The sequence below is a fragment of the Naumovozyma dairenensis genome, chromosome 10, assembly GCF_000227115.2.
Source record: "Naumovozyma dairenensis CBS 421 chromosome 10, complete genome".
NCBI lineage: Eukaryota > Fungi > Ascomycota > Saccharomycetes > Saccharomycetales > Saccharomycetaceae > Naumovozyma > Naumovozyma dairenensis.
In genome coordinates, this window is record NC_016488.1 from 413972 (window position 1) to 437874 (window position 23903).

The 23903-nt window shown below is 34.4% G+C and overlaps 10 protein-coding genes across 10 annotated transcripts; 4 read left to right on the forward strand and 6 right to left on the reverse strand.

Moving 5' to 3' along the window:
* Positions 1–1317: 1317 nt before the first annotated feature.
* Positions 1318–1578, forward strand: TMA10 (Tma10p; the record flags this gene model as incomplete). The annotated part of the gene is made up of 1 exon (XM_003672256.1): positions 1318–1578. One exon carries the CDS (start codon positions 1318–1320, stop codon positions 1576–1578), a length of 261 nt encoding a protein of 86 aa, XP_003672304.1.
* Positions 1579–1913: 335 nt separating this feature from the next.
* On the reverse strand, positions 1914–2651 carry NDAI0J01700 (uncharacterized protein; the record flags this gene model as incomplete). Its single annotated transcript, XM_003672257.1, has 1 exon — positions 1914–2651. One exon carries the CDS (start codon positions 2649–2651, stop codon positions 1914–1916), a length of 738 nt encoding a protein of 245 aa, XP_003672305.1.
* Positions 2652–3396: 745 nt separating this feature from the next.
* PEX30 (peroxisome biogenesis protein) lies at positions 3397–5373 on the reverse strand (the record flags this gene model as incomplete). The annotated part of the gene is made up of 1 exon (XM_003672258.1): positions 3397–5373. The coding sequence occupies one exon, from the start codon at positions 5371–5373 to the stop codon at positions 3397–3399; it is 1977 nt and encodes a 658-aa protein (XP_003672306.1).
* Positions 5374–6256: 883 nt separating this feature from the next.
* CWC24 (U2-type spliceosomal complex subunit CWC24) lies at positions 6257–7036 on the forward strand (the record flags this gene model as incomplete). The annotated part of the gene is made up of 1 exon (XM_003672259.1): positions 6257–7036. One exon carries the CDS (start codon positions 6257–6259, stop codon positions 7034–7036), a length of 780 nt encoding a protein of 259 aa, XP_003672307.1.
* A 394-nt stretch (positions 7037–7430) lies between these two features.
* Positions 7431–12071, reverse strand: MMS22 (Mms22p; the record flags this gene model as incomplete). The annotated part of the gene is made up of 1 exon (XM_003672260.1): positions 7431–12071. The coding sequence occupies one exon, from the start codon at positions 12069–12071 to the stop codon at positions 7431–7433; it is 4641 nt and encodes a 1546-aa protein (XP_003672308.1).
* A 278-nt stretch (positions 12072–12349) lies between these two features.
* Positions 12350–14647, forward strand: BUD6 (formin-mediated actin nucleation enhancer; the record flags this gene model as incomplete). Its single annotated transcript, XM_003672261.1, has 1 exon — positions 12350–14647. One exon carries the CDS (start codon positions 12350–12352, stop codon positions 14645–14647), a length of 2298 nt encoding a protein of 765 aa, XP_003672309.1.
* A 74-nt stretch (positions 14648–14721) lies between these two features.
* Positions 14722–17448, reverse strand: EST2 (telomerase reverse transcriptase; the record flags this gene model as incomplete). Its single annotated transcript, XM_003672262.1, has 1 exon — positions 14722–17448. One exon carries the CDS (start codon positions 17446–17448, stop codon positions 14722–14724), a length of 2727 nt encoding a protein of 908 aa, XP_003672310.1.
* A 792-nt stretch (positions 17449–18240) lies between these two features.
* On the reverse strand, positions 18241–19587 carry SFH1 (Sfh1p; the record flags this gene model as incomplete). The annotated part of the gene is made up of 1 exon (XM_003672263.1): positions 18241–19587. The coding sequence occupies one exon, from the start codon at positions 19585–19587 to the stop codon at positions 18241–18243; it is 1347 nt and encodes a 448-aa protein (XP_003672311.1).
* A 292-nt stretch (positions 19588–19879) lies between these two features.
* On the forward strand, positions 19880–21261 carry EFB1 (translation elongation factor 1 subunit beta; the record flags this gene model as incomplete). The annotated part of the gene is made up of 2 exons (XM_003672264.1): positions 19880–19944; positions 20721–21261. The coding sequence occupies 2 exons, from the start codon at positions 19880–19882 to the stop codon at positions 21259–21261; spliced, it is 606 nt and encodes a 201-aa protein (XP_003672312.1).
* Positions 21262–22961: 1700 nt separating this feature from the next.
* Positions 22962–23672, reverse strand: NDAI0J01780 (uncharacterized protein; the record flags this gene model as incomplete). The annotated part of the gene is made up of 1 exon (XM_003672265.1): positions 22962–23672. The coding sequence occupies one exon, from the start codon at positions 23670–23672 to the stop codon at positions 22962–22964; it is 711 nt and encodes a 236-aa protein (XP_003672313.1).
* Positions 23673–23903: the final 231 nt, after the last annotated feature.

Below are 23903 nucleotides of genomic sequence, written 5' to 3' on the forward strand. Positions count from 1 at the left end.
CCGGAGTTATATAAATACGACGAGTATTATTCGCGGAACCGATTTACTTGGTCCTGGCTGTTGTGGTGTCTGGGTTGCAGAAAGGCACGTGATATACTATTACACAACTGGAGTTAATTTTACGTATATATTTATATATATATGTGTTCTGAGAAAGAAGAAACTCGCTTCCTATGAGAAAATATTTACTAATGACAAAAAAGGGATGTTTACTATTTAATTCAAGTACATAAATTCCTCTGGCCCGAAACAAATTTCTTTCAGTTGTGCAAATTGGAGATATGCTTATCTTTTTTGAAAAACAAACAATCTCTGCTGCTTACGTACGTACGGTCTAAAATTCATATAAGGTCATCCATCCATCTACTTGTTGACGATACAGCTACCTATCTATCCTTTCTCTTCATATATTTTCATTTCATCTACATAAAGCAACTTTTAGAATCCTTCGGCCTTTGAAGACTGTTACGCAATTGATTATCTAAATGGTTTTGGAAGTAGAAATTACAAAGTCATACCTCGAAGCTTGTACGTACGTACGTAGTAATAGTTTTATTTATTTATGGGGAAATATCAAACTGTTAACAAAGAAAGACACGAAAACAATACTATACCTATCCTTTTGAATTACATGCGGGGTAGTGTGATGTCTGGGTCTATGACGAATCCCTCGCCAGACATAATTTTCCTACGGAGAAGGAACACCGGTGCCCCCGCCACGCGCGACGCTTCTAGAAGCGTTTTGGGGGGGGGGGGGGGCCGCGAAGGGGGAGGGGAGACCTGTACCGCCACACCTCCTGATATAGTATAGTATGATATAGCATAGTATTGTATAGTATGGAATTGTATGTGAAACTTCCATTTCCGTTTTCTCCTCCTCCCTCCCTCCCTCCTCCCTTCTCCTTCTTTTGGCCACCACCACCAACAACAACAACAACAACAACAACAACAGGCTCGCACCCCCGATTGCCCTAACAGGAAATTAATATTGTCTTGCTTGTCGTGTCCTCGTCAATCACGCAGTCTGTGGAGTGGATACTGCCAAGTAGTTCGGCCGCGTCTCTTAGCCCCTTGTTATTATTATTAGTAGTAGTATTATTATTGATAGTGTAATCATCTTCGGGATCAGGATCAGGATCAGGATCGGGACCTATATAAATATCACTATTGCACATCTTTTCCAAGATCAAGTTTCATATCTCTTTCACTCTCAAAAATTCATACATTATAATATATTCAAAAAAACCAAAGTAAACAACTTTTACTAATAAACAAACAAACAAACACAAACACACACACAAAAACAATTCAATTATCATGACTAGAACTAACAAATGGACCGTTCATGAATCAAGACCAGATGCTAAATATTTCACTCACAATGGTAATTTTGGTGAAAACCCAGCCAAAGTTAAGAGAGAAGGTTCTGGTAAAGCCAATTGGGGGAAAGCTGGGGATGAATTAACTGATTTGGTCGAATCAGGAGAAATTAAGCCTGTATTCAACAAACAAAGAAGAGGTTCCAACTCTCAAAAGAACCAAGATAAAATGAAAGATATTCAAGGATATCATGTCTAATCATGTAAATAACATCTTCTTATTCCCATTATAAATTTCAATCACATCATATCATATCATATCATATCAAATCATATTAACAATACTTTTGCATTGCATATAGTCACATAACGAAACCTTTAACGACCTCATCCTCATATTTTCATATTTTTTAATAACAAAAAACAAATTAAAAATATATATACATCACATTTTTAAAATGTCTTAATCATTTTATTCATTATATACATTTATATATATATATATATTAATAAACTCTTATTTCATTTTTTATTCCTTCATTTTGCCATGCGTGTTTTTGTCCCTATATATATTTTAATCTTATAAAATGTTCTTTATTTATGCCTTCTTTGTTGAGAATATTCAGATCTATATGCCACTTGAGCTGGCCTACTAGGCGTTTGTGATGATACAAGCCCGTTATTATTCTGATTATTCTGATTATTGTATGTTTCTTGATGAACCCTTTGTATCCTTTCCTCTTGTTCTCTTAATCGTTTTTCATTCTGCAATTGTTGAAATTGTTGTTTCTTCTCCAAATTGATTTTTTCCACTTGTCTCTTAACAATAAAATTATAAACTAAAGCACAATTTCTTGTTGAACATGCATGCATCCATGCAAGAATAACACCCGCAATGGGGACTAAACTAATACAAAGATCAACAAAAATATTACCATTCATTTTCAACTTCAATTCAGTACTCAAATGGAATTTTTTATCTGCATCATCAATTAGTTTACTATGAATCCAATACATTAATGCAGGTCCAATGACAGGGATAATTGATAACATGGGACCCCATCCAATAGTAGAAGTCCAACAACAACATCCAAATATACTACGATCATGATTCCAAGCTTCATTCTGTAATGATTTAAAATTCTTACGATCTTTCTTATCAGGGAATAAATCAGGTGATAATTTCAATCGATGTTCTTCACCTGTCTTGACATCCTTAGTATAGTATGGATCACGAACTGGTTGGAAATGTTCCTCTGCATAAGTTTGTAATTCATCTTGAACATAATCTTGACCAAATCCTAATAATGTACTCTCTATGAATCCTGACATTCCTTTTGTATCTCAATCTCTTTAAATCTGATGTCCAAACGTTATGCGTACCGGTCACATATATTATCTGCTACCAATACAAGTTATAACAAATCCTTGGAAAATATAGAAGGTCCCCAATACGTATATGTATAAACCAAGCATTTATTTTTCCCCTGCAAGCAAGTACATACAAGTTAATCAGATGTTTGATATCGTACGTACTGTTTCATTGAAAACACACACTGATGTTATCAAGCGGTGCTAAAAGATATTTTTCCATAACACCAAGATAAAGTCAGTGAGTAGTGAGTGGTCCCTGCATTTTCCTTCACTCACTCACTCACTCACGTTGTACCTGTGTGGAAAAATACCGCAATATTTTTCCTATGTAAATGTCACATTCTCACCTTCAGTTTTGCCCTTGCGTCAGTAATTAATATGACGACGCAAATTAAGATTCCTTTATTAGTAAAGGAACCTCAATTCACGCTTGATGATAAGATTTCGATATACGTATCATCCTTAGTTGGGAACATATTCCAATATGAGAGAACTCAGAAAAAGAATTCAGTTTAATAACTCCTAGTATTCAATACTTACAATTCTTGCAAAGATTTTAATGAAACTATTGTGCTTGAGATATTAAAAAAATACTATTTATCTATATAGTAAAAAAGGGGTATTTTAATTCTGCCTTGTTTCAGTTTCATTAAATAAAAAATCATATTGGTACCTATTTAAATGAATATATAAATAGTGAGATTCATGAATCTTTCTTTCCCATATCAGAATTATCTCTTTCATCGTTCATGTCACTCAACCATTTCTCAAGCTTATTTGTTTGGCGAGATTTATTATTCGAAGATGTGAGTTTATACTCTCCATCATCTTCCCCTGCTTTTGATGAATTTTCTTGGTAGTCTGTACTAGATGATATCCCGATTTCAGATACACGCATCTTCTCATTACTTCCAGACTCACTTGTGTGCCTTTTTGCTATTTGCTCAGTCATCGCATCAGCTTCATCAGCATCATTTTTATTCTTGTTTTTTTCCTGTTCTAATGGTTTTACCTTCTCAATGGCAACATTGGGTAAGTTACTACTATTTCTTTTATTATTTCTAGTATTACTTTCAACTTTTTTGGGGACTCTAATTAATTCTGCTGTTCTAATCCATCTTCTTCTTCTTGTATATTTAGAATATGAATCTTCAATGGACGGTTTCTTCCAAGTATTATCATAATAGATGAACCCATCATCTAATCCTGGATTTGCCGTAGTCTTAGGTTTTGTATTTGGAACTTCAATGGCACTATCATTCGTTAAATCCAATCTCCAAGTTTTATCTACCCATTTCCAAACCATTTTGAAATGATTGTTACTCTCCGTGATTTCATCAGCATTTTCTTCATCGTTTGGTAAATTGAAATTTTCAGGAGAGGGAGCTTCATTTAAAAATTCATCAGTCCATGGAGTTCTTTCATAACTTAACATACTTTGTTTCCAACCAATACCTAACCAACGACGTTGATTTTCATACAAGACATAAGTAAACCTAATTGGTTTTGTATCCATCGCCAATACGTCATATTGTAAGTTTTCTTGCTTATCATCATCAAACTCATCATCGCTTGTGAAATTGTGATTATGATCTTTATGAGTATGAGTTGATGATGATAATTTTTGAACTTGTTTATGAACCACAGAAAGTATACCCTTTTTCTTATCTTTTTTATTAATCCCACCTAAATCTAACCCTGTAATATAAAATATTAATAACCTAACAAATTTGAATTTCCATAGTAATCTTCTTGTAACTTTTGCCGCGGGGGAATGGTAAGTGATTAAAAATAGTCCAAACAATAGGATGGATTTATTTGCCGATAAGACGAATATGTTAATTAAGAGATAAATTGGTGATAATATTATCATTGTGAAAAACAATCTTTTAATTTCATCTTCTTTGAAGTTATAAAGTGGTGATAAACAAATGTTGAATTTTAATGATACTGAGTTCATCAATTTGATAATTGTTTCTAAATTTGGTCCTGTTTCAAAAACAATATCATTATCGTTTCCATTCTGTATCTCCATATTTGTGCTATGCTGATCATTATCTTTGTCGTGGCCATCGTGGTGATTACTTATGTTTTCATTCGTGTTTTTGCGTAAATTCCATTGAATCAATTTATCAATTTGACAATATGACAAAAGCAAAGAAACGATAATCAAATGACCAAAATATTTGATTAACACTTGGAAATAGATACACATAAAGATGTAAACTAAAACCATTAAATTTGATTTCCAAATATTTTCATCAGTCCATGTAATGATACTTAGCCATTCATCTAATATAATTAAAAATGGATATAATTTGAGCAAAGATCTTGAAATGGAAGGTGGTGTAGATGATAAGAGTGGGGATGATGCTAACTTGATGTTTCCCCCTACATGGGATATTTTTTTCTTATCAGTAGAGGAATCCATAGAACCATTGTTGTTATTGTTGTTGCTATTGCTGTTGCTACTTCTGTGACTATTGTTATTCATTATTGGAGTGTAGTCATCATCCATGAATTGAGCACGTACTTCTTGTTTTTTACTTCCATTTGCTGAATTTGTTGTTACAGGAGTCTTCGGTGAGACAGGAGAAGTAGCGGGATAAGAAGTAGTAGTTCCTGTTCCTGTACCCTTTTCTGATGTTGCCGATGGCGTTATTTTATCAAATGAACTCATATTGGGTCGATATTTGTATGCCTAGGGGGTATGTATACATCAATGGGAAACTAACGGATATATGTCTACAGTTCTAAATTCAAAGAAAAAGTAGTGGTTCATTGTTAACATCTATTGTTGTTCCTGGTCGATGTATAATCGACGTTCATACCAACAATGGTCTAGAATTTATTAAAGAACCTTTTAGGTTATCCTCCGAAATCACACTCTAGCATACCGATCACGTGCAAGGGCACTTTCCGGCGATAATTGAAGTACATTATATTATGTAAAGGGTAAATAAATGATTTGATTACCAACTTCTGTTTTCTTATATGATTGCCACAATGCAGTAGGTGGATAGTTCACTTTATCTATTTCATAGTTAAGGGATGAGTTTATGGCTTTGTATAAAAGATTGTTGTCATCGATCGGCAAAAGGAGCGTGATGGAGTATACCGGAGGTGCCTTCCTCATGAGGACTGATAGAGTTATCAGTCCTCAGTATTACAAAAGTTATTATATTCAAACATAGGCTATGGAATAGACTCTCTACATATATATATATCCAACCCATGAATCTCTCTTAGGGGTAACGCCCAGATACTTTTTAGTTATAGTTAGACTTATAGTTATACTGTGTCAATGTGTGATTTAAATAGCCGCCCAAATGCAACAACGTTGTACCTGTAAGATACTATACGGGTACTTTTATGGACTAAATTAGACAATAACTTAGCTAAGCCGTATATAATCTTTCATACATATCTAATCCAGCAACATAGAGAGTACTCAAGTATTCAGGAAGATAAAAGAGCTCTATTAGTGTCCTTATATCGATCCACACTGACTAGCTTTTTGCGTAGTACCGTACTTCCTCCTCTTTTAAACTTATTTTAAGAAGATGTTCAAAAAGAGAAGCAAAATATCCATATCGAAGGACTCACAAGAAAAGAAAAGAAGAAAATTGGAACCAACTACTGCCTCTACTAATAAACATACAATAAATGATGATAAAGGTGAAGCGCAACGTGAAGATGTTGATGATATCCCAAATTCACCTAGTCTGAAAAGAGTCCATATAAAGGGAACCATTGCTTCCTCGTCTTCTTCCTCATCGAAATCTCGACTCAACGAAATAAACTCATTAGAGAAGGAAAATGAAAAAGTTACTGAAGATGAAAATGATAACGAAAGTACGCTGAATACTGATTCTCCACTGGGAGGCACCCTTAATATAAACATGAAAGGTTCAACATTATCTCAAATTAAACAACCAAAGAATGTTAAACAAACAATATTGATGGATTATCAACCAGATGTTTGTAAAGATTTTAAGCAAACTGGATATTGCGGTTACGGTGATAGTTGTAAATTCTTACATTCAAGGGATGATTTTAAAGCTGGTTGGAAATTAAACCAAGATTGGAAAATTAATGATGATACATCTTCAAGCATTATAAATGAGAATATACCATTTAAATGCGTCATTTGTAAGAATGATTATAAAAATCCCATCGTGACAAATTGTGGTCATTATTTTTGTGCCAATTGTTTCTCAAATAGAATGGTCTCTGAGAAAAATTCAAAATGTTTCATTTGTAATGAAGATACTCAAGGTGTAGCAAGAATTGCTACAGATTTGAAAAAAAATTTGAAAAATAGAATCGCAAATGAAACTTAAAGTCTTTGATTTTTCAATATAAACGAAAAAAAAAAAGTACCTTCAGGTTATTGCGATAAAGGGAACCACGATAAACTCCTATGAAAGAACAATATTAGAGGAACTACGTCTACTCATGAATAAATAATGACCATTCAAATAGAGATTTCCCTATAAGCAAGTAAAGGAACCCAGACAATATTACGTAGGTTACGGAAATTTTTGGAGGAATGTACAATCTTGAATGCGTTTTCGTTCACATGTAAGAACAAGACAGTACCTTAATTCGTTTTAGCGTATTATTTATAGATTATATACAATGCATAGGTTATAACAATAATATATTAACAATAATAATGCTGAGAAATGTCATCAAATCATACCCTTATCTAGATTATAAAGAACTACCGTAACATTATTCCTTTGGCCTCCCGTATCGTTTTTTATACTCTAATACAATACCTTGTATGGACTCTCGTTGGACAGACGACGAAGCTGAATCCTTGAATTTCATCAAAATCGAATCATCCAGGTTACCAGAATTATCCCTAATTAAACCATCGATTTCCTTCGATAAACTTGACAGTTTTAAGCTGCATAGAGGGGATCCTTCAGAAGCATATTCCTCAGGATCAACATCGCTATTGGGAAACCGATCGTCGATCATGCGCACTAAATGGGAAGATTCTCTGAAACCAGAACTAATACGAAAAATTGCCACCAACAAATCATTAACATCATGATTACCTTCAAGACATTCTAATGCATGCTCGGACTCGAAATTTATCCAGTTTTTGCATATACACTCAAATAGTTGGTACAGAAGACAATATTCAGAACGAGTCACTTGGTAATAACTTTCGACAAGTTTTTCATTTAATACCCTTACGAATAGATGAAAACTATATGCTTTGAGTTGATTACGATGACAGCCTTGTGTACCTAGCGGAAAATGTGCTTCTAAAAGGGAAACAAAAAAGTCTAATGGCGTGGCGTCTAAAACGTTCGAAGAAAATAAAGACTTTATTTTATCAATATAATCCTCCAGACTAGATGATTCACCTGAGGAGTATATTTTTAACAACATTTTTATCAAATAAACTGCTCTTAAATTGTCATTGGAAACCCCTTTCAGTTTTGCTTTAAATTCACTCTTTTCCAACTCAATATTGGAGATACCAAAGATCAATTTCAAACGTCTAAATGATTCACTATCTTTGATCTCATCAACAAAATTTGAATTTATGAAGTTCACGAAATTATTAGTATATTCACTACTAAGATTCTTTGAAAGGTATTCTTCTTTTACCTTTGCTATCAAATTGTTGAGGAGGTCAAAATATGAATTCCTATGTAAACACTTAACAAAACATTTTAAAATCTTTAAATTTATACGTTCAGTACTTTTGGTATCTATTGTAGGCATAACCATACCTTCTTCCTTCTTCAAAAGCTGAAAGAGAAATAATAAAAAATTGTTAGCAGGTGGTACATCCAATAAATGTGTAGTAGCTAGAGTAAACATCGATTCCTTCAATGATCCGAATGAGTTCATATCACACATTTCGGTAATTTTAGAATAAAAATAAAATTGTCTGGGAAGATTATCTTGAAATCCATTATAAGCTTGAAATGTCCACCAAGTATAGATATTTTCTTTTATTAAATGTTCCCCTATAATACAATAATAATCTATCCAATAAATATTCATAGGAATAGTGTCTTTTACTAAAGGGAAAAGGTTTTTATTAATCCAAGTAGATCCTAATAGCTTTAATGAACTTAAATACATCTTGAAGAAATAGTCAATGATTGCCATATGAGGTGATTTTTCCGCTATCATGAAGGAAAGAGATGGATAAAGTAACTTTAAAGTAAAGACTAAGTTACTTTTTGGCTGGGTATTATTAAGTTGCTGTAAGAAGGAGTACCATTTTTGTAATCTATTATTTCTGTGGTTATTATTGCCGTCAGTAAAAAATAATTGGTATATGTTTTTAACCCATTTGGGTTTCAATATCGTACCCTTAGCGTTACTATTCTTCAACAAAGAAATGGTTCCATTCAATATTGAATCACAGACCCTGTTTGAATCATTAACATCTTTATTCGAAAGATAATCTTCTTTTAGAAGAGGTCTAAGTAACTCATAAAACCGTTTTTTACTTGCATTAACATTACATTTACGTGTTAATATAATCAAAAGATTTGTTCTGTTAATTAACACAGATATAGGATCATTTGAGGAAATATCTGCTAAGGGGGTGATGCGCTCAGCAGTGGCAGGTGTAATCTCAACTATTCTCAAGAGGTCCAAATACAAGTTGAAAACAGTTGGGATATATATATCACTCTCCGACGACATCAAAACTTGACTCTTCTTAGATAGTTCCATCTCTTCTTCGAAGTCAATAAACCTTCCCTTCTTGAAAGCACGATCGAGATTTATGATAAGATCCTTATCTACTATCCAATTGCATTGCGAGGTACTATACCCTATAAATTTGAACGTGTAAACCAGGGATATAAATGAAGGCTCTATTCTGAGGAGACTCCATATTGTTTTTCTCGTTGGAAATAGATTGAGTATTATCAACGCAATTTGACTGGAATAGGACTGTTTTTCCAAAGCCTCCCAAAGGTGCTGTTTTCGATCAAGCAACTGTACGATAGTGACTAATATATGGTAACTTTCAAATAAATATGTTAAATCATTACCAGAAAGTATTCCTTTGCAAATTGCCAGCAACTTGAAGAAAACTACTATGTTATCTAGTATTCTATGTTCAATTTCATCTTTCAATCGAAGTGAAGTAGTAGTATATTGAGAAACTTCGTATAACATTAGTTGGCATGCAGCAAGTTGGAAGAAATGAATCGGCTTCGCCTTTTCTTTTAATATATGGACTTTCGATCTGAAATCGTGGTGGAACTTTTCGACGACTTCAAGCAGCCCACTATTATTAACAAGAAGCATAAATTTTGTTAATTCTTCGGAAATATGGACCAACTCCGCATCTATAACACCATGCGTTATAATATACCCGAACATTTCATTCAGCATATATATTATATTACTTGATCCTAGTTTAGATAAAGTATATGACTTATCAGTCAAAATAATTTTGACAACAGAAGGAGGGTCAAATGTTTTGCCGGATAATAGTATGTCAGGAAGACTAAGTAGACGAGGAGTTTCATGCATAATTGATCCATTAATATTTTCGGAGTAGTTATCTGTAATATGCCTTTTAGATGCACTGCCCTTGAGTAGGCCGTAACGTGAGCCAACTGCCTCAATAATAGTGGAGAACACAGGGTTCCCTCGCAGAGTACTTGAGTTGTTTCGCAGAACCTTCCTTTTCTTCTTCTTCTTCTCCTTATTCCCTTCAGAAACAGCAAAGTTTTCTCCGCCAACATCAAAGTTGGTCAATTCCAAATCTAGTTTTTCCAGTAGATAACTGGCTTCTCTTTGTTGCCTATCGGTGGTGGTAATATGTTTCAAATTAGATGAAGCCCTTTTTCGAGAATTGTCAGACCTTCGGATGGAGCGTTTTACTACTGTAATAGGACGTCTTCTGCGATATGTTACCCTTCTTTTACTATTACTAGCCTTACTGTTTCTTTTAAGATTAATGTTCTTATCTTTCTGTTTGATCCGCTTAGCAGGTATGGAACTCTCAGATCTCTTTTTTGTGAGCATTGCATCAATTGTTCCCCTATTATTTTCCTCGGCTATCCCAGCTTCATAGTTGTTTCCATCCTCAGAACTATTATATATGTCTAGACCGGTATCAGAGTCTTGAGATGTTACCAATATAGGCTCTCTCATGCTAATATTTCTCGGTCCATTTAACGGGGAGTCAATAGCTAAATCCTTTAAGGAAGTCAGATCATTCTCTGAGTTAACAGAATCTTGCAACTGTAGATAACCATTAACTGGATAGTTAGTGCTATATTTTTCCTCGTAGTATGCATTAAGTTCCTCAAGAGCTTTCTCTTCTCCATTATTTTGTGAGAACGTTCCTTCCAAGTAGTGAGAAGTTATCCCTCCATCTGATATATCTGAATCTGATACAATCATTTCATTTAAAAGAAGGTCTTCTTGATTGTTTGACGGTGCGTGGATCTTTTTCCTCCTAGCAACCCATTTATGTGCGATAGAACCTTGTTTCGAACTTATTTTTCGTCTATCCTTAGCCTTTGATTGCGTTACAATTTCCTTTTCCCACGCCACTCGAGGGAGAATACCTCGATAGCCAGTTTTCAAGTTAATCGGCCTACCTCTATATGTAACTTCTTCGGTATCCGCTATAAGGTCAGAAACACCAGTATTATCAATTGTATCTGATTGATAACCATTGTGTCCTGGTACAGTATGGGGGAGGTAAGGCTCTTCAATTTCTTTATCCTCTTGCGATAAAATTTCATAGTCTTGGTATCTTTCAACATCGGAATCATTCTGTACTCCATCATTCGATAAATATTCTTCATCCGCACTTAAATTATCAAGGTCCCCATTTTCAATCATCCTCTCTTCTGGCGTTGCTTCTATTCCTTTCTTTGGAATAGACAGCTCCTCTATATTATCAAAAGCTGAGACATCATAGCCTGCGAGTAGTTGCCTATGCTTAATACGATCAAGACTATATGGATTTTTCTGAATTGCTTTTCTTTTCCTAAGCGAACGTCTTGAATCATTTAAAGCAGTTAGAGAATTATGTCCATCTAGTGATAAATCTGAAATTGATACAGTTGCATCTATGTCACGATTGTCAATGTCTGTAATTACGCCCTCTGGCTCAGCCCTTTTATGTTCTGATCTTGCTTGCTGCTCATCCCAACCGCCATCAATTTGTGTCGACACGTTTATTAAAACAGTATTATCATTTATCTGAGTTTCAGATCCATCCTCTGGTTGATCGGTGTTAAGCAATTCATTATTACCCCATAATGGTCGATCTTCTACGTACAGTACATCCAAGTCATCAGTTCCTCCTTCTGAGTCGGAAATAATAGAAGTAATATCTAACCCCAGATCACTATCTTCATCCATATGATAGCTTCTACTAATTCTCAAAGTAAGAAAAGTTACTCTTAGTCAGATAATTAGACATGCACTGGAAGTTTCTTCCATAGCAGGTCCTTGATCTTTTGTATGATCCATCAGCGCTGGTTAAAAATTCCATCAAGAAATATAACTTAGAATAATGCGACGTTTAAAAAAAATCAATATAAAGGAAACAAAGAAATATTTGGATTTACAATAGAAAAGGTAGAAATAAAAACATCGGAAGAACAAGTACCTGTCCAGCGTGGAATTAGATTAGAGCCATGAGTGAAAAGTCCAGAAGAAGTTCTTCCAATGTATCATTGAAATCATCCAGCAGTAGTATAGAAACAACTGTGACGAAATTGTTAATATCAACAAAACATTTACTACATGCTTTGACACAGTGGTCCAAGGGAGCAGCAACAGGAAGAGATGTTTCAGATGCATATGTTCAATTAGGGAATGATTTCAAAGTAGTCTCGAAGTTTTTTGCCCATGCAAAAGTAGATACTTCAGATTTAGGTGACGTGCCAACAGATTTACGTCGAGTCCTTGAGGTCACCTTGAGGGAGCCTGCCTGTGATGAAACCTTAAATAAACATTTACCAAGTATAAGAGAAATTATTGTTACTTTATTGGATAAATTGAAAGTTAAACAGACGATATTAAAAGATATGAAACATGAACAATTTATGAGAATCCGTCACCAACAGACCACTTCTACGTCCAGCAACACATCATTAGCAACTGCATCCACTTCACCGTCCATTAGTGATGGAATTGCAGTAACGAATGCTACAAGCGAAAATAAACAAAGGATCCCAGATGTAATGATTGAGAAAGTTTCAACAGATATTTCTAAAAAAGTACCGGACGTAAATGACGAAACGATAAGAGTTGACAACGGAAATGAGATCAAATCAAACTTATTGCCTAAACTACGAAATTCCCAAAATGAAGAGGCATTGGAACAATTAAAGAAAGGAAACAATCTACAAAGGAGAGCGTCAAAAAGGTTTTCAGCTTATCAAATGGCGAAGTTAGCTAACCAATCTACAACGGAGGCTGCTGCTGCCGCAGCTTTAGCATCAGTGGATAACCCTATTCCTCAATTAGCTGAAAGCATGAACTCTTCATGCATCAATTCAACCGCAAATCCAGTCGAAGCAATGTCTGAAACTGATAATCCTGAAACCATAAATAAGGCTGACGCGTCTCCCCATATGAATAGTAACTCAGTTAATGCACTACCAGTGAATGCTAGTGGTGATAAACCAGATGGAGATATGGTGACACTATTTCTTACTTTGAAAGATAAAACGAAAAAATGTATTACAACGCTTCCTCGCAATATGAACTCTTTGAGATTATTATTCGTCGAACGATTCGCGTATTCCCCTGGTGGTAATGCTTTCCCTGATATTTATATGAAAGATACACAACATGATATATTTTATGAATTGGACGAACAAAATTTGAACGATCTGAAGGATGGATCAATTATTAAACTTCTCCTCCCTTCCACTTCTTCACTTGATAGCAGTTTGTCTACAAGTAGTATGGATGAAATTAGGGTATTTATCAAGGAGGAGTTGGCAAGAAATCAAAAATGTTTGTTGGATGCCTTACAGAAAAGTGACAATGTACCAAGTAAAGATTCTACGGGAGAAGTAAAAGCTGTTTCTGAATCATCGAGTATAGCTCCCGTATATACTCGCGAGTTAGACAATGCTAAAGGAAACAAAATAAAACATGACCTGGCGATTATTAAACAAATACACAACGTCAACAGGAATGATTTTACGAAGGCAATTGAAGACATCCTAGAAAAAATAACTAAATTCAAATCGATGTCTTTTAATACAAAAACTTCTGCAAACAGGGTATATATGGATAAATCCCAGAACGAACTAGGTGAGGTATCAGATTCTTTGTTGAGTAGGGTAGATGATTTGCAAGATATTATAGAAGTTATAAGAAAAGATGTTGCTGATCGCGGTGCCAAACCTTCTAAGAAAAAGTTAGAATCTGTTCAACAAGAACTACTAGATGCGAACAACGATATGAAAAAAATGGAGCAATTTATTGCTATTGAAAAACCTCATTGGAAGAAGATCTGGGAAACTGAATTGGATAAAGTTTGTGAAGAACAGCAGTTCCTTACTCTACAAGAAGAATTGGTTTTGGATTTGAAAGAGGACTTGGGGAAAGCATCCGAGACATTTACTCTTATCAATTTATGCTGTGAAGAACAAGAAAAAAATCCCACCAGAACTAAGACAAACCCGATACTCCCCATTTTGAAGCCAGGCACCTTTACTGAAGTGAGAAACCAACTATTAGTTGATGTGCTCTCAATAACGCCTGATCACGAAAGCAGACTAGAAGCAATCGGTAAGGCAGAGAAGTTATGGCAGAAAGAAAGGGAATACAGAGCTGGAGACGAGTTCCAGGATGAACTAGGCGATTTCGTTGAGAAATCGGCTCTCAAGAAATCTGGTGGGGTTGAAGAAGTTGAAAGATTAAGAGAGCAAAAGAATAGAGAAAATTTACGTGCCAATTTTAATGGAATGCTGTAACAAGAGATAATAGGGAACCTTACAGGTTAATCACTACCTTTATACTATTTTTATTTTTGTTTATAATATATATTTCATTGCCTGTGATAAATTTCATCACCCGATAAAAATGGCTTCAATTCACTCTTCAAATATTTAATAATATTCTGAAATTTAGTCTGTCTCTTCGATATCGTGACAAAAAATGCCTTCAAGATTTTTGAACGGATTTTGGCTTCAAGTTTGTTGGTAGCCTTTTTCCGTAAGCCAAAACATGCTTTATGAATAATGGCCTTACTTAGGTAAGTAGTAAAGTCGGCAAACAGTTTAGTTTCTACATTCAGTTCATATTTCATTGCCTCAAGGAAAACATCTGCCATATTTCTAGATATATAGTCGACTTGTTTAAGCACTGTCTTTAAAGAGTTTAAGTAAAGATCTGTAGTTCGGTATGATAACCTCAATTCGAATAATGACTGCAGTCTATAGAACATATTTGCTTGTGAACGGCTCCTAATTAAAGGAACATTGAAGGTGGTATAATCTTTCCAAATCTCTAATTTTTCAACGTGGATATTCAATGCGCAAAATTGAATAATATCAGTATGATTAGATTGTGAGCTAACTGTGACGATTTTTTCAGCTTTTACATTTGCATTATATTTGTTGAATCCTGTCATGGCCAGATCTTTTATGTCAATAATCTGTGATTTGTCTGTTGATATAATTAAAAAATCATCGGCCAATCGTAAAATTAAGTTATCATGACCTGGTCTTTTTTTGAATTCATCATAATTCTCCAGGAGGTCATCATACATAATATCAACAACCAACCCGGAAAGACTTGATCCCTGAAATAGACCATCTTTTCTAAGATAACATTTTGAACCTATCCATAAGCACGTTTTGAATAATTCCATCTCTAAAACTTTCAGGACATCATCAATTGAGAAATGCATTGTCTTAACATTATCAATGAATACCAAGTCAGAAGAGCTGTGAGTACCATTGAGGAAAGGTGATGAACCGTTTACTACATTTCTTACTTGTAAATCCTGTGTCTTTAAATTGAAAAACGATTGAGATCTTACGAAAAATCCATTCTCTTCCTCCATACGTTTTTTGATCAAATCCATTGCTGTATTCCTTGGTATTGAATCATAACATGAAGCCATATCAAACTTCAATAAAAATAATTCAGGGAGAGTGCCATATTTCATTAATAATGAAAATTTAAAATTTTTGACAAACTTGGCTATATGTTGAATGCAATATAATTTTTTAAAATTTTTATGTTCAATTTTGTTTCGAATATATTCAAGTATTGATTTGACTGGGGCGATAACTGATCTCATGTTATCCTTATAAATAATATTTTCTTCATGGTCAGCTCCTTTACATGGAACGGCTATGACTCTATATTCATGTGATGCTTTTTTCGGTATTAATCGAAGTTTACTATGGTTGAACTCAGATAGCGTATAACTATTATGATTCCTGCACGAAATATTTTCTACCAAATATTTTTCAAAGTAAGTTGACATAAATGGGGCTGTTAATTCATTCCATACATCATGCCTAAAATAGATTACATTAGTTGTAGATGAGATTTCTGTACAGTAGAAGAATGTAGATAAGATTTTGGGAATAAGGTTGGTGAGCGTCCAAAGGACAAAACAATGCTGTACTTGAGTTAAGACCTCGAAATAATCTCTAGTTATCGTAGAGCGTTTCAGAAGAGAGATTGCTAAATCTTTCACTTTGAAATTCTTTAAAGCATATCTACCAAATTCGATTGTAGTATTTCCTGGGAAGCTCAAAATCATTGGAACCATTTTAAAAAGCTTAGATTTATTTCTTTTGGAACCTAATAATTCGGACGGTATCAGTTTCTCCAATATTATAATTAAAAACCTTGTGATTTCGGATATTTTTATCTGTGAATCTAAATGCGATTTTGAATTACGAGTATTTGTTTTAGGACAAATTTTGTTATATATTCTCATGTACTTTATTTTCTGTTGATGATTAGATAACATTTTTGCAATATGATGGCAAAGGATGTGCCGAAGCTTTTTGGAAATTTTATTATTTGTAGATGCTAAAGAGGGTGCCTCAAAGATTACTGAATATATTCGATTGGGTGGATCTTTAGGCAAGATATGCATTGGTTTATAATTAGTTGCAGATTTGTGCAGGAAGGAGGAATTTCCAATCATGGGGTTCTTGTCACTTCTTAGAGAATCGACTTGTTTCTGATACCACATTGGAGGTTTGTGGGGTAAATTCAATCTATTTCCGACAATCTGAGTGAGTGGTTGGTCGTCGGTCGTCCATTGAAAAATAGAATAATTTAATAAAAGGTTTAGAAAATTTGTTGTGTCTATTAAATGGTGTAGTCGTTTCCAATTTGGGTTTCTTTTAATATTGTTTACATTTGTGTTAATTGAGTTACAATGCAGTATGGAATTCACTTGATCATTTCTTGCAATTGAATAACCCAGAGTTATGATATTATTGAAGAGTTTTGCTTCTAAGAGATACAATATACAGTGGTCTATAATTGCGCTATGTTCTAGGCCGTAATTTATCCCATCTTCGGTATCTTGTGGTTTATCTAGTTTTTTAGGGGAGGACAGTCTACTCGAAGGTGAGGTTACTATATTCGGTAAATTAATGTGTATTTCATTCTTGACAACAAAGCAAGAGGTAAGAAAATCATCAAACCCATCCAAAGTATCAAGATTCAGCTTAACAGACGAGTAATCGATTGAAGTGTCGTTTTTTAAGATTTTTGTAATGAAATCTTTCAGATTTTCCATAGTGAGTATGTGTATTTAAAACTTAAAAATTATTTTTTTCGCAGTCAATTTAAGAGCATTCTATAAGAATAATACAGAACTTAAATTTGTTGTATCACTCAAGTCTTAGATAGTAGCTTAGGTGCCTTTCGTATCACTCGCTGGTTTTTTCCCTTTACGTGTTTTATTTTTATTTCGCGATTTGTGGTTTTTAACATGAGGTTGTTTTTTAACCTTCTCCATCCGTACTTGCCAGTGTAAAGGGACAAGCTAATGAACAGGGGAAATGTCAGTGAACGAACATTTATAATCTTGTGATGATCAACTCTTAAATAAAATCAAATTTACCAAGTATACCGATATCTTGATTAGAGTTAGATTTCACTAACGTTGTTGTGATGATGATACTAAAGGCTGTTGAAGTTAGACAAGACCTTTCTAAGACTACTAACACCCACACATTTTAAGGAACCCAGACCTCTCCAATGGTAATTACAATTATTTCTCAATCTTTTGATTATGGAAATTTTAAATGTGCTCCATTAAAAATTAAAATATCAGGGTCGGTTTTAAAACATTATGAGGGTAAATTTTATTTACCCTGAATGTTCAAGATAGACGACATTACGTTCGCACTTCTGGAGAGACTTTGTTTTCCTTGAAGCCGCTATTATATGTACTATTACAGGTGTTGAATTATATTATATGCAATCAAAAATTCATATATGTATAATAAAACCGCTATGTTTCTTAGATGGAATCAGCAAAATAAGTCCGTAGGTAGATACGATATATATATATATATCTTTTTCATCATAATAATTCGTCTAACCTTCTTCTACCTCTTCTTTGTATTCTTTCAGTTTCTCTTTTCAATCTTCTTAGGTTTCTTTCCTTTTCAATTTCTCTCCTTTGAATTTCTTCAGTTGATAATTCTTCTAAACGTGGACACCACGCTATACCTAAATCGGAAGTCAAATTAGATATGGAAGAAGTATAATCATAATCACTATTGATATCTAATCTTATACCTGATAATTGGCCAAATGCAGCATAATTTTGAACGTTTTGTAACTGTATCTGCAATTGTAATTGAGATGCCATATTTGGTTGTGATGCAATAGGTGTAGATGATGATGTAGTTTGTTGTTGTTGCTGTTGTTCTAACCATTCCTTTTTAATTTTTAAAATATATTCATGTAATGCTATTGAAATTGTGGGGATGAATTCTCTTGTTAAACCTAAATCGTTCACTACGATGGATGCAAATAATTCAGGAGTCATGGAATCATCATTTAAATTCCATTGGAAATTATCTTCAAAGAATTTATTTTCTAAATTACAAGTTAAGTTGATTATTACATGCAAATCAGTCATAATTTTTGTTGCAGCGATTGTTTCCCATTCATTAATTTGATCATTTATGGATTGAACAATTGTTGAATGTAATGATGAATTTGATGGGGAATCTAAATCTTTACAATATATGGTTGCAAATTCCGCAGGAGATATTGAATGATCATTGATGTTCCAAGTGAAGGAATCTTTTATAACATGACCTGCATGTTCTATATTTAAATGGATTGGTATTATAATAGGACCTATTGATTTTTGTTCCGAGGAGGATGGGAGTAGAGTTTGAGTTGGGATGGATATTCTATATGGAGTGGCTATTTTACTCTGTAAGAAAGTGGCTCTAATCTTTGGATATTTCAATACTGAAAATTGATCTTCTTGTTCTTGTAAATCTGGTAATTCGTTAAGAAGTAATCTGTCATTAGGATGTTGATGTTGTTGTTGATGTTGTTGATGTTGCTGCTGCTGCTGCTGCTGCTGTAGATTATATGTTCCATCATTGGGTGTCCCATCTAAATTGCTACTTCCATCAAATTCTGTATTATTATCATTATCATTTAAATGATCTCCGGATTGACTCTCGTGGAGATTATTCATCATATCTGTATTTATGTCGAGGATATTATTATTCCCCTCATCAAAGAGGTCATTGTCATATTCAGCATAATTGACCACTTTAGCTCTCTTATGTCCTCTTGTGGGTTGAACCGTGATAAACATTGGCACATCTTCCTTTCTGATTCTATTATAAAAATTGGTTAGATATGCCTGTGGTATTAGATTCTGATTATTTTCCTGCGACATGATTCCGACTGTGACGTTCCTTTCTATTTCTTCTATTCTATCTCTACCTTAATATATTGTTTCTGTTACTTGTAGTCTGAAGAGATAAGGTAACCTTTCTTGAATACTGAGTACTGACTGCTCTCAACATATATATTGTTTACACTACGTACGTACAAGCTAGCTATCTATTTTACATCAATTAACTAGACAGTGTATTCTCTCCCATAGATAGATACACCGAGTTGGCATACGCACACGCAAACTCCGTGCACCCAGGCCCTGTGGAAACCCTAACTGTTTGGAATTGCAAATGGACAACACGTCGTGGCCGCGTTGCCGCGTCCACGTACATACACACATAACATCTGTATGTGTGTATGTGTCTCTCTGTCTAGAGCTGACGCTGCCGCTGGCACTGGCGCTGGCGCCGGTGAGAAAACTTTCACAACGCGAAAAGAATCAGGAAGAAAATTTTTTTCTTTCTTAAGCTGCCCTTTGTCCTTTTGCCTCCCGTACCATCCATCCATCAATTATACTTAAGTGAGTCCTTTTTTTTCCATCATATTTCAATTGTCTCTCTTTTCTATTTTTTTAAATACTTTCCTTTATTCATTTTTTATGAACTTTGTTCTTTTACAAATGGCCGTTCCAGAACCATCAAAACTATATATACAAAATGGCTTCCACTGATTTCTCCAAAATTGAAACTTTGAAACAATTGAACGCTTCTTTAGCTGACAAATCTTACATTGAAGGGTACGTTTAAATATCTCCCGCGCTTCTTTAAAAAGTTACTATTGTTGTTCCCTTTTCATGTTTTGGTTTTGTTTTTGTTTTGTGCTTGTTTATGTCCACTGTTTTTGTTAATGCTATTGTGAATGATGAATTTAATTCTTTGGTCCGTGTTTATGACAGGAAGTAAGACCCCTGGTATGAGTGACAAAAGAGATGTGATTGATTTCACGGTATCTGACTTTAATACAATGTTAATGAATTTTTTATTCAGTACAAAACACAATATTGCGAGCCAAAAAAAAACAAGAACAAAATACAAGAAAGGATGGAATAACATACATAGTATCAAAAGGCTTTCCTTTTTCTCTGTTCATTTTTTTTACTAACAATTACTTTTCATTTATCTTTTATTATAGTACTTCTGCCACTCAAGCTGACGTTACTGTCTTCAAGGCTTTCCAAGAAACCTACCCAGAATTCTCTAGATGGTTCAACCATATTGCTGCTAAGGCCGATGAATTCGAATCCTTCCCAGCTGCCACCGCTACCCCTGCCGCTGAAGAAGAAGATGACGAAGACGTCGACTTATTCGGTTCCGATGACGAAGCTGATGAAGAAGCTGAAAAATTAAAGGCTCAAAGAATTGCTGATTATAACGCTAGAAAGGCCGCTAAGCCAGCAAAGCCAGCAGCTAAATCTATTATCACTTTGGACGTTAAGCCATGGGATGATGAAACTGATTTGGAAGCAATGGTTGCTAACGTTAAAGCCATCGAAATGGACGGTCTATCTTGGGGTGCTCACCAATTTATTCCAATTGGTTTCGGTATCAAGAAACTACAAATTAACTGTGTTGTTGAAGATGACAAAGTTTCTATGGATGATTTACAACAAGCCATTGAAGAAGATGAAGATCATGTTCAATCTACCGATGTTGCTGCTATGCAAAAATTATAAGTAACGCGTAAATCAAACAAATATTAAAATAATAAAATAAATTAATAAAAAAAAAATTATAAATTATCATTCCATTAACGTTAATTAAAAAAATAATTAAGTAAATATATATCTATAAATTCAAAGAAAACCTATTCAATATTGTAACATAACCAAATGAATTGCGTGTCTTCCTTCTTTCCTTCTGTATTACCTCTAGAATAATTTTTTTATTGAGAATAAATCTGACGTCATTTGATAATTGTAGTTATGTGCTGCAACAATACCTTTTTTTCACTAATTGAAATATTAGAATTGAATGATCATTTTGACAAAATGCTGCCAAAGTATTATAGATCAGAATCCTTTCAAGTGGTAATGATTTGTGGGGCGGGGGGCGATATACTTGATCCAAATCATACTTAAATCGGGGATCGAAGAATGGGGTAATGTTAGATGGATAGTAATTGTACTCGGCCAAGTAAAACGAGGGTCATATTACTGGCAGATTCGACAGGCTTAGCTCGACGATCTTTTTCAAGACATACCAATGATAACCTTACCACTTAAGCTACTTCCGAAGGCGTTATCAAATGTACAACTATTTTTTGGTTTCCTCTCAATAAGAAGTAAATTGCCACTAACATGAGTACATAATTAAACGTTAATTTGGGTAAAAATCTTTTAAATATAGAAAGAATAAATCACCCGGTTCATCACAGGTCTCGGTATCTTCTTTCTTACCATCTGAGCACCAAAATTTATCGTAATTATTCGGATTAAAACATAGAGTTTCCAAAAAAAAATATCTGTTATATTTGGAACTCGTAAACGATTTATTCTTGACATAAAATATCCCTTATTACAAAAATTGCAACATCCTGGAAAGAATTTACAACGCTTCACGTTGGAGTACAGTTGTACGATATCTATTTTTTGACTAATGAAGGAAATATCCGTCTTCTGATCCTCGCCCGCCTGTGAAACCAAAAACAATCATCTTTGTTTCCAAAAATATTACAGTTCCCGTTTTGTTGAAGTACAGAAGTGAACTTCTTGTGGAGAAGAATCATCATTCTTTAGGTATATATTTCACGTTTTCCCTTTATAGTGTAAGTGCAGAACGCTTTCACAGGTAATGACTCAATATATGGGCTACAGATGACTAAGATATCAGTTTCGAAGAACTGCATAAGAGACTGTTAACTCTTTCAAGAAATCCCTTCAATGGTGATTATCGCTGTCATTTTTAAGGCTTCATATAGCCAACAAATGGAAATAATGAGACTTGTTCGTGACATAATAGTACCTTTTTTTATATGATGGCTCTCAGTTAGTGAGCTCCTTTTCGATAAACGATTTCATCAACCAAACCTCGTTTTATAGTGAAAAAAGATATCCATCCCTTAAATACGCGCCAGAAACTTTTCAGTTTTTCTTGGGTTATAGACTTATCAGTCTGGATCTCGGACTATGTCTTAGCTATTGCCTTAGATATTGTTTTTTTTATTATTAACGTACGTATATAGAATTATAGGAACATACCTAGAAAACTAGGGAAAGTAAAATAAACTAAAATAAAATAAAGGTAACGGTTCTAAATACAAGCAAAGGCTGGAGTTTCCTCAATAGCTAGCTAATAAATGTCTTTGTAACTGGACAGGTACCTCACAATATGGCTGTTGGGTATACATAGATATATATTATCCCAGGATATGTGCTTAGTGCTTCCTTTCCGTAATGGTTGCGTCAGGTTTTCTTGATGTGGTGGTGGATGTAGATGATGTAGCGGTGATTGTTGTTGGTTGGAACGAAGTCGTGGTGATGGAGGTAGTAGTTGGTGGTGCTACAACGGCAGAGGATGTTAATGGAGAACTTACCACGTCTGCAGTTGAGGTGGTAGACGTAGTAGTTTGTGGTGCTTCAACGGTAGAGGATGTTACTGGAGAACTTATCACGTCAGTAGCTGTAGATCTTAAAAGGGTACTAGTGGTTCTTGTAGCTGCTGAACTTAATACGGTAGAGATAGGAGTTGGCGTTGATCCTGAAACGTAGGTTGTACCCGGTCCTGCACTTGATACACATTGGTTGAAGTTTGGTTTACCGGTAGGGATACTACATCTGTCAGGAATGTCACTGTATGGCCCTTGCTTATTGTAACTGATATGAACAACTGGGAGACCTCTGTGGGTCATAAATTCGAAGTTGAATTGAAACATATCATAGCCGAAACCGATGAAGATTGATCTGGTTAATATGTCATATGCACCACTGAAGGGTTTTGGAGTAGTTACGATAACTAATGTACCTGTCAATGGAGAATATGATCCTACTAATATATGTGTACGAGCTGTTTGAGATCCATGGAAGTATAAATCATGATTCTTGGAGAACCCGTGGAAGGTTATTGGTAACCCAATAAGGTTCGGCATACCAAAGAAATGGATATCTTTCTTATAACTGTCACAGTAAAAATATTATCAAATGTTTTACTAATATCAATATGAAGTTCATGTTGGTTCAACATAGCGACACACCCTGAACCCATCATGGAGGAACTTAACGTATGGTTACCACCATTGAAGATGATAGTACCCTTATTTTGCATTTGGTCAGCTCCTGTACCTAGAGTAAGCTGGGATGTAGTTTCAATGTGGAGAATA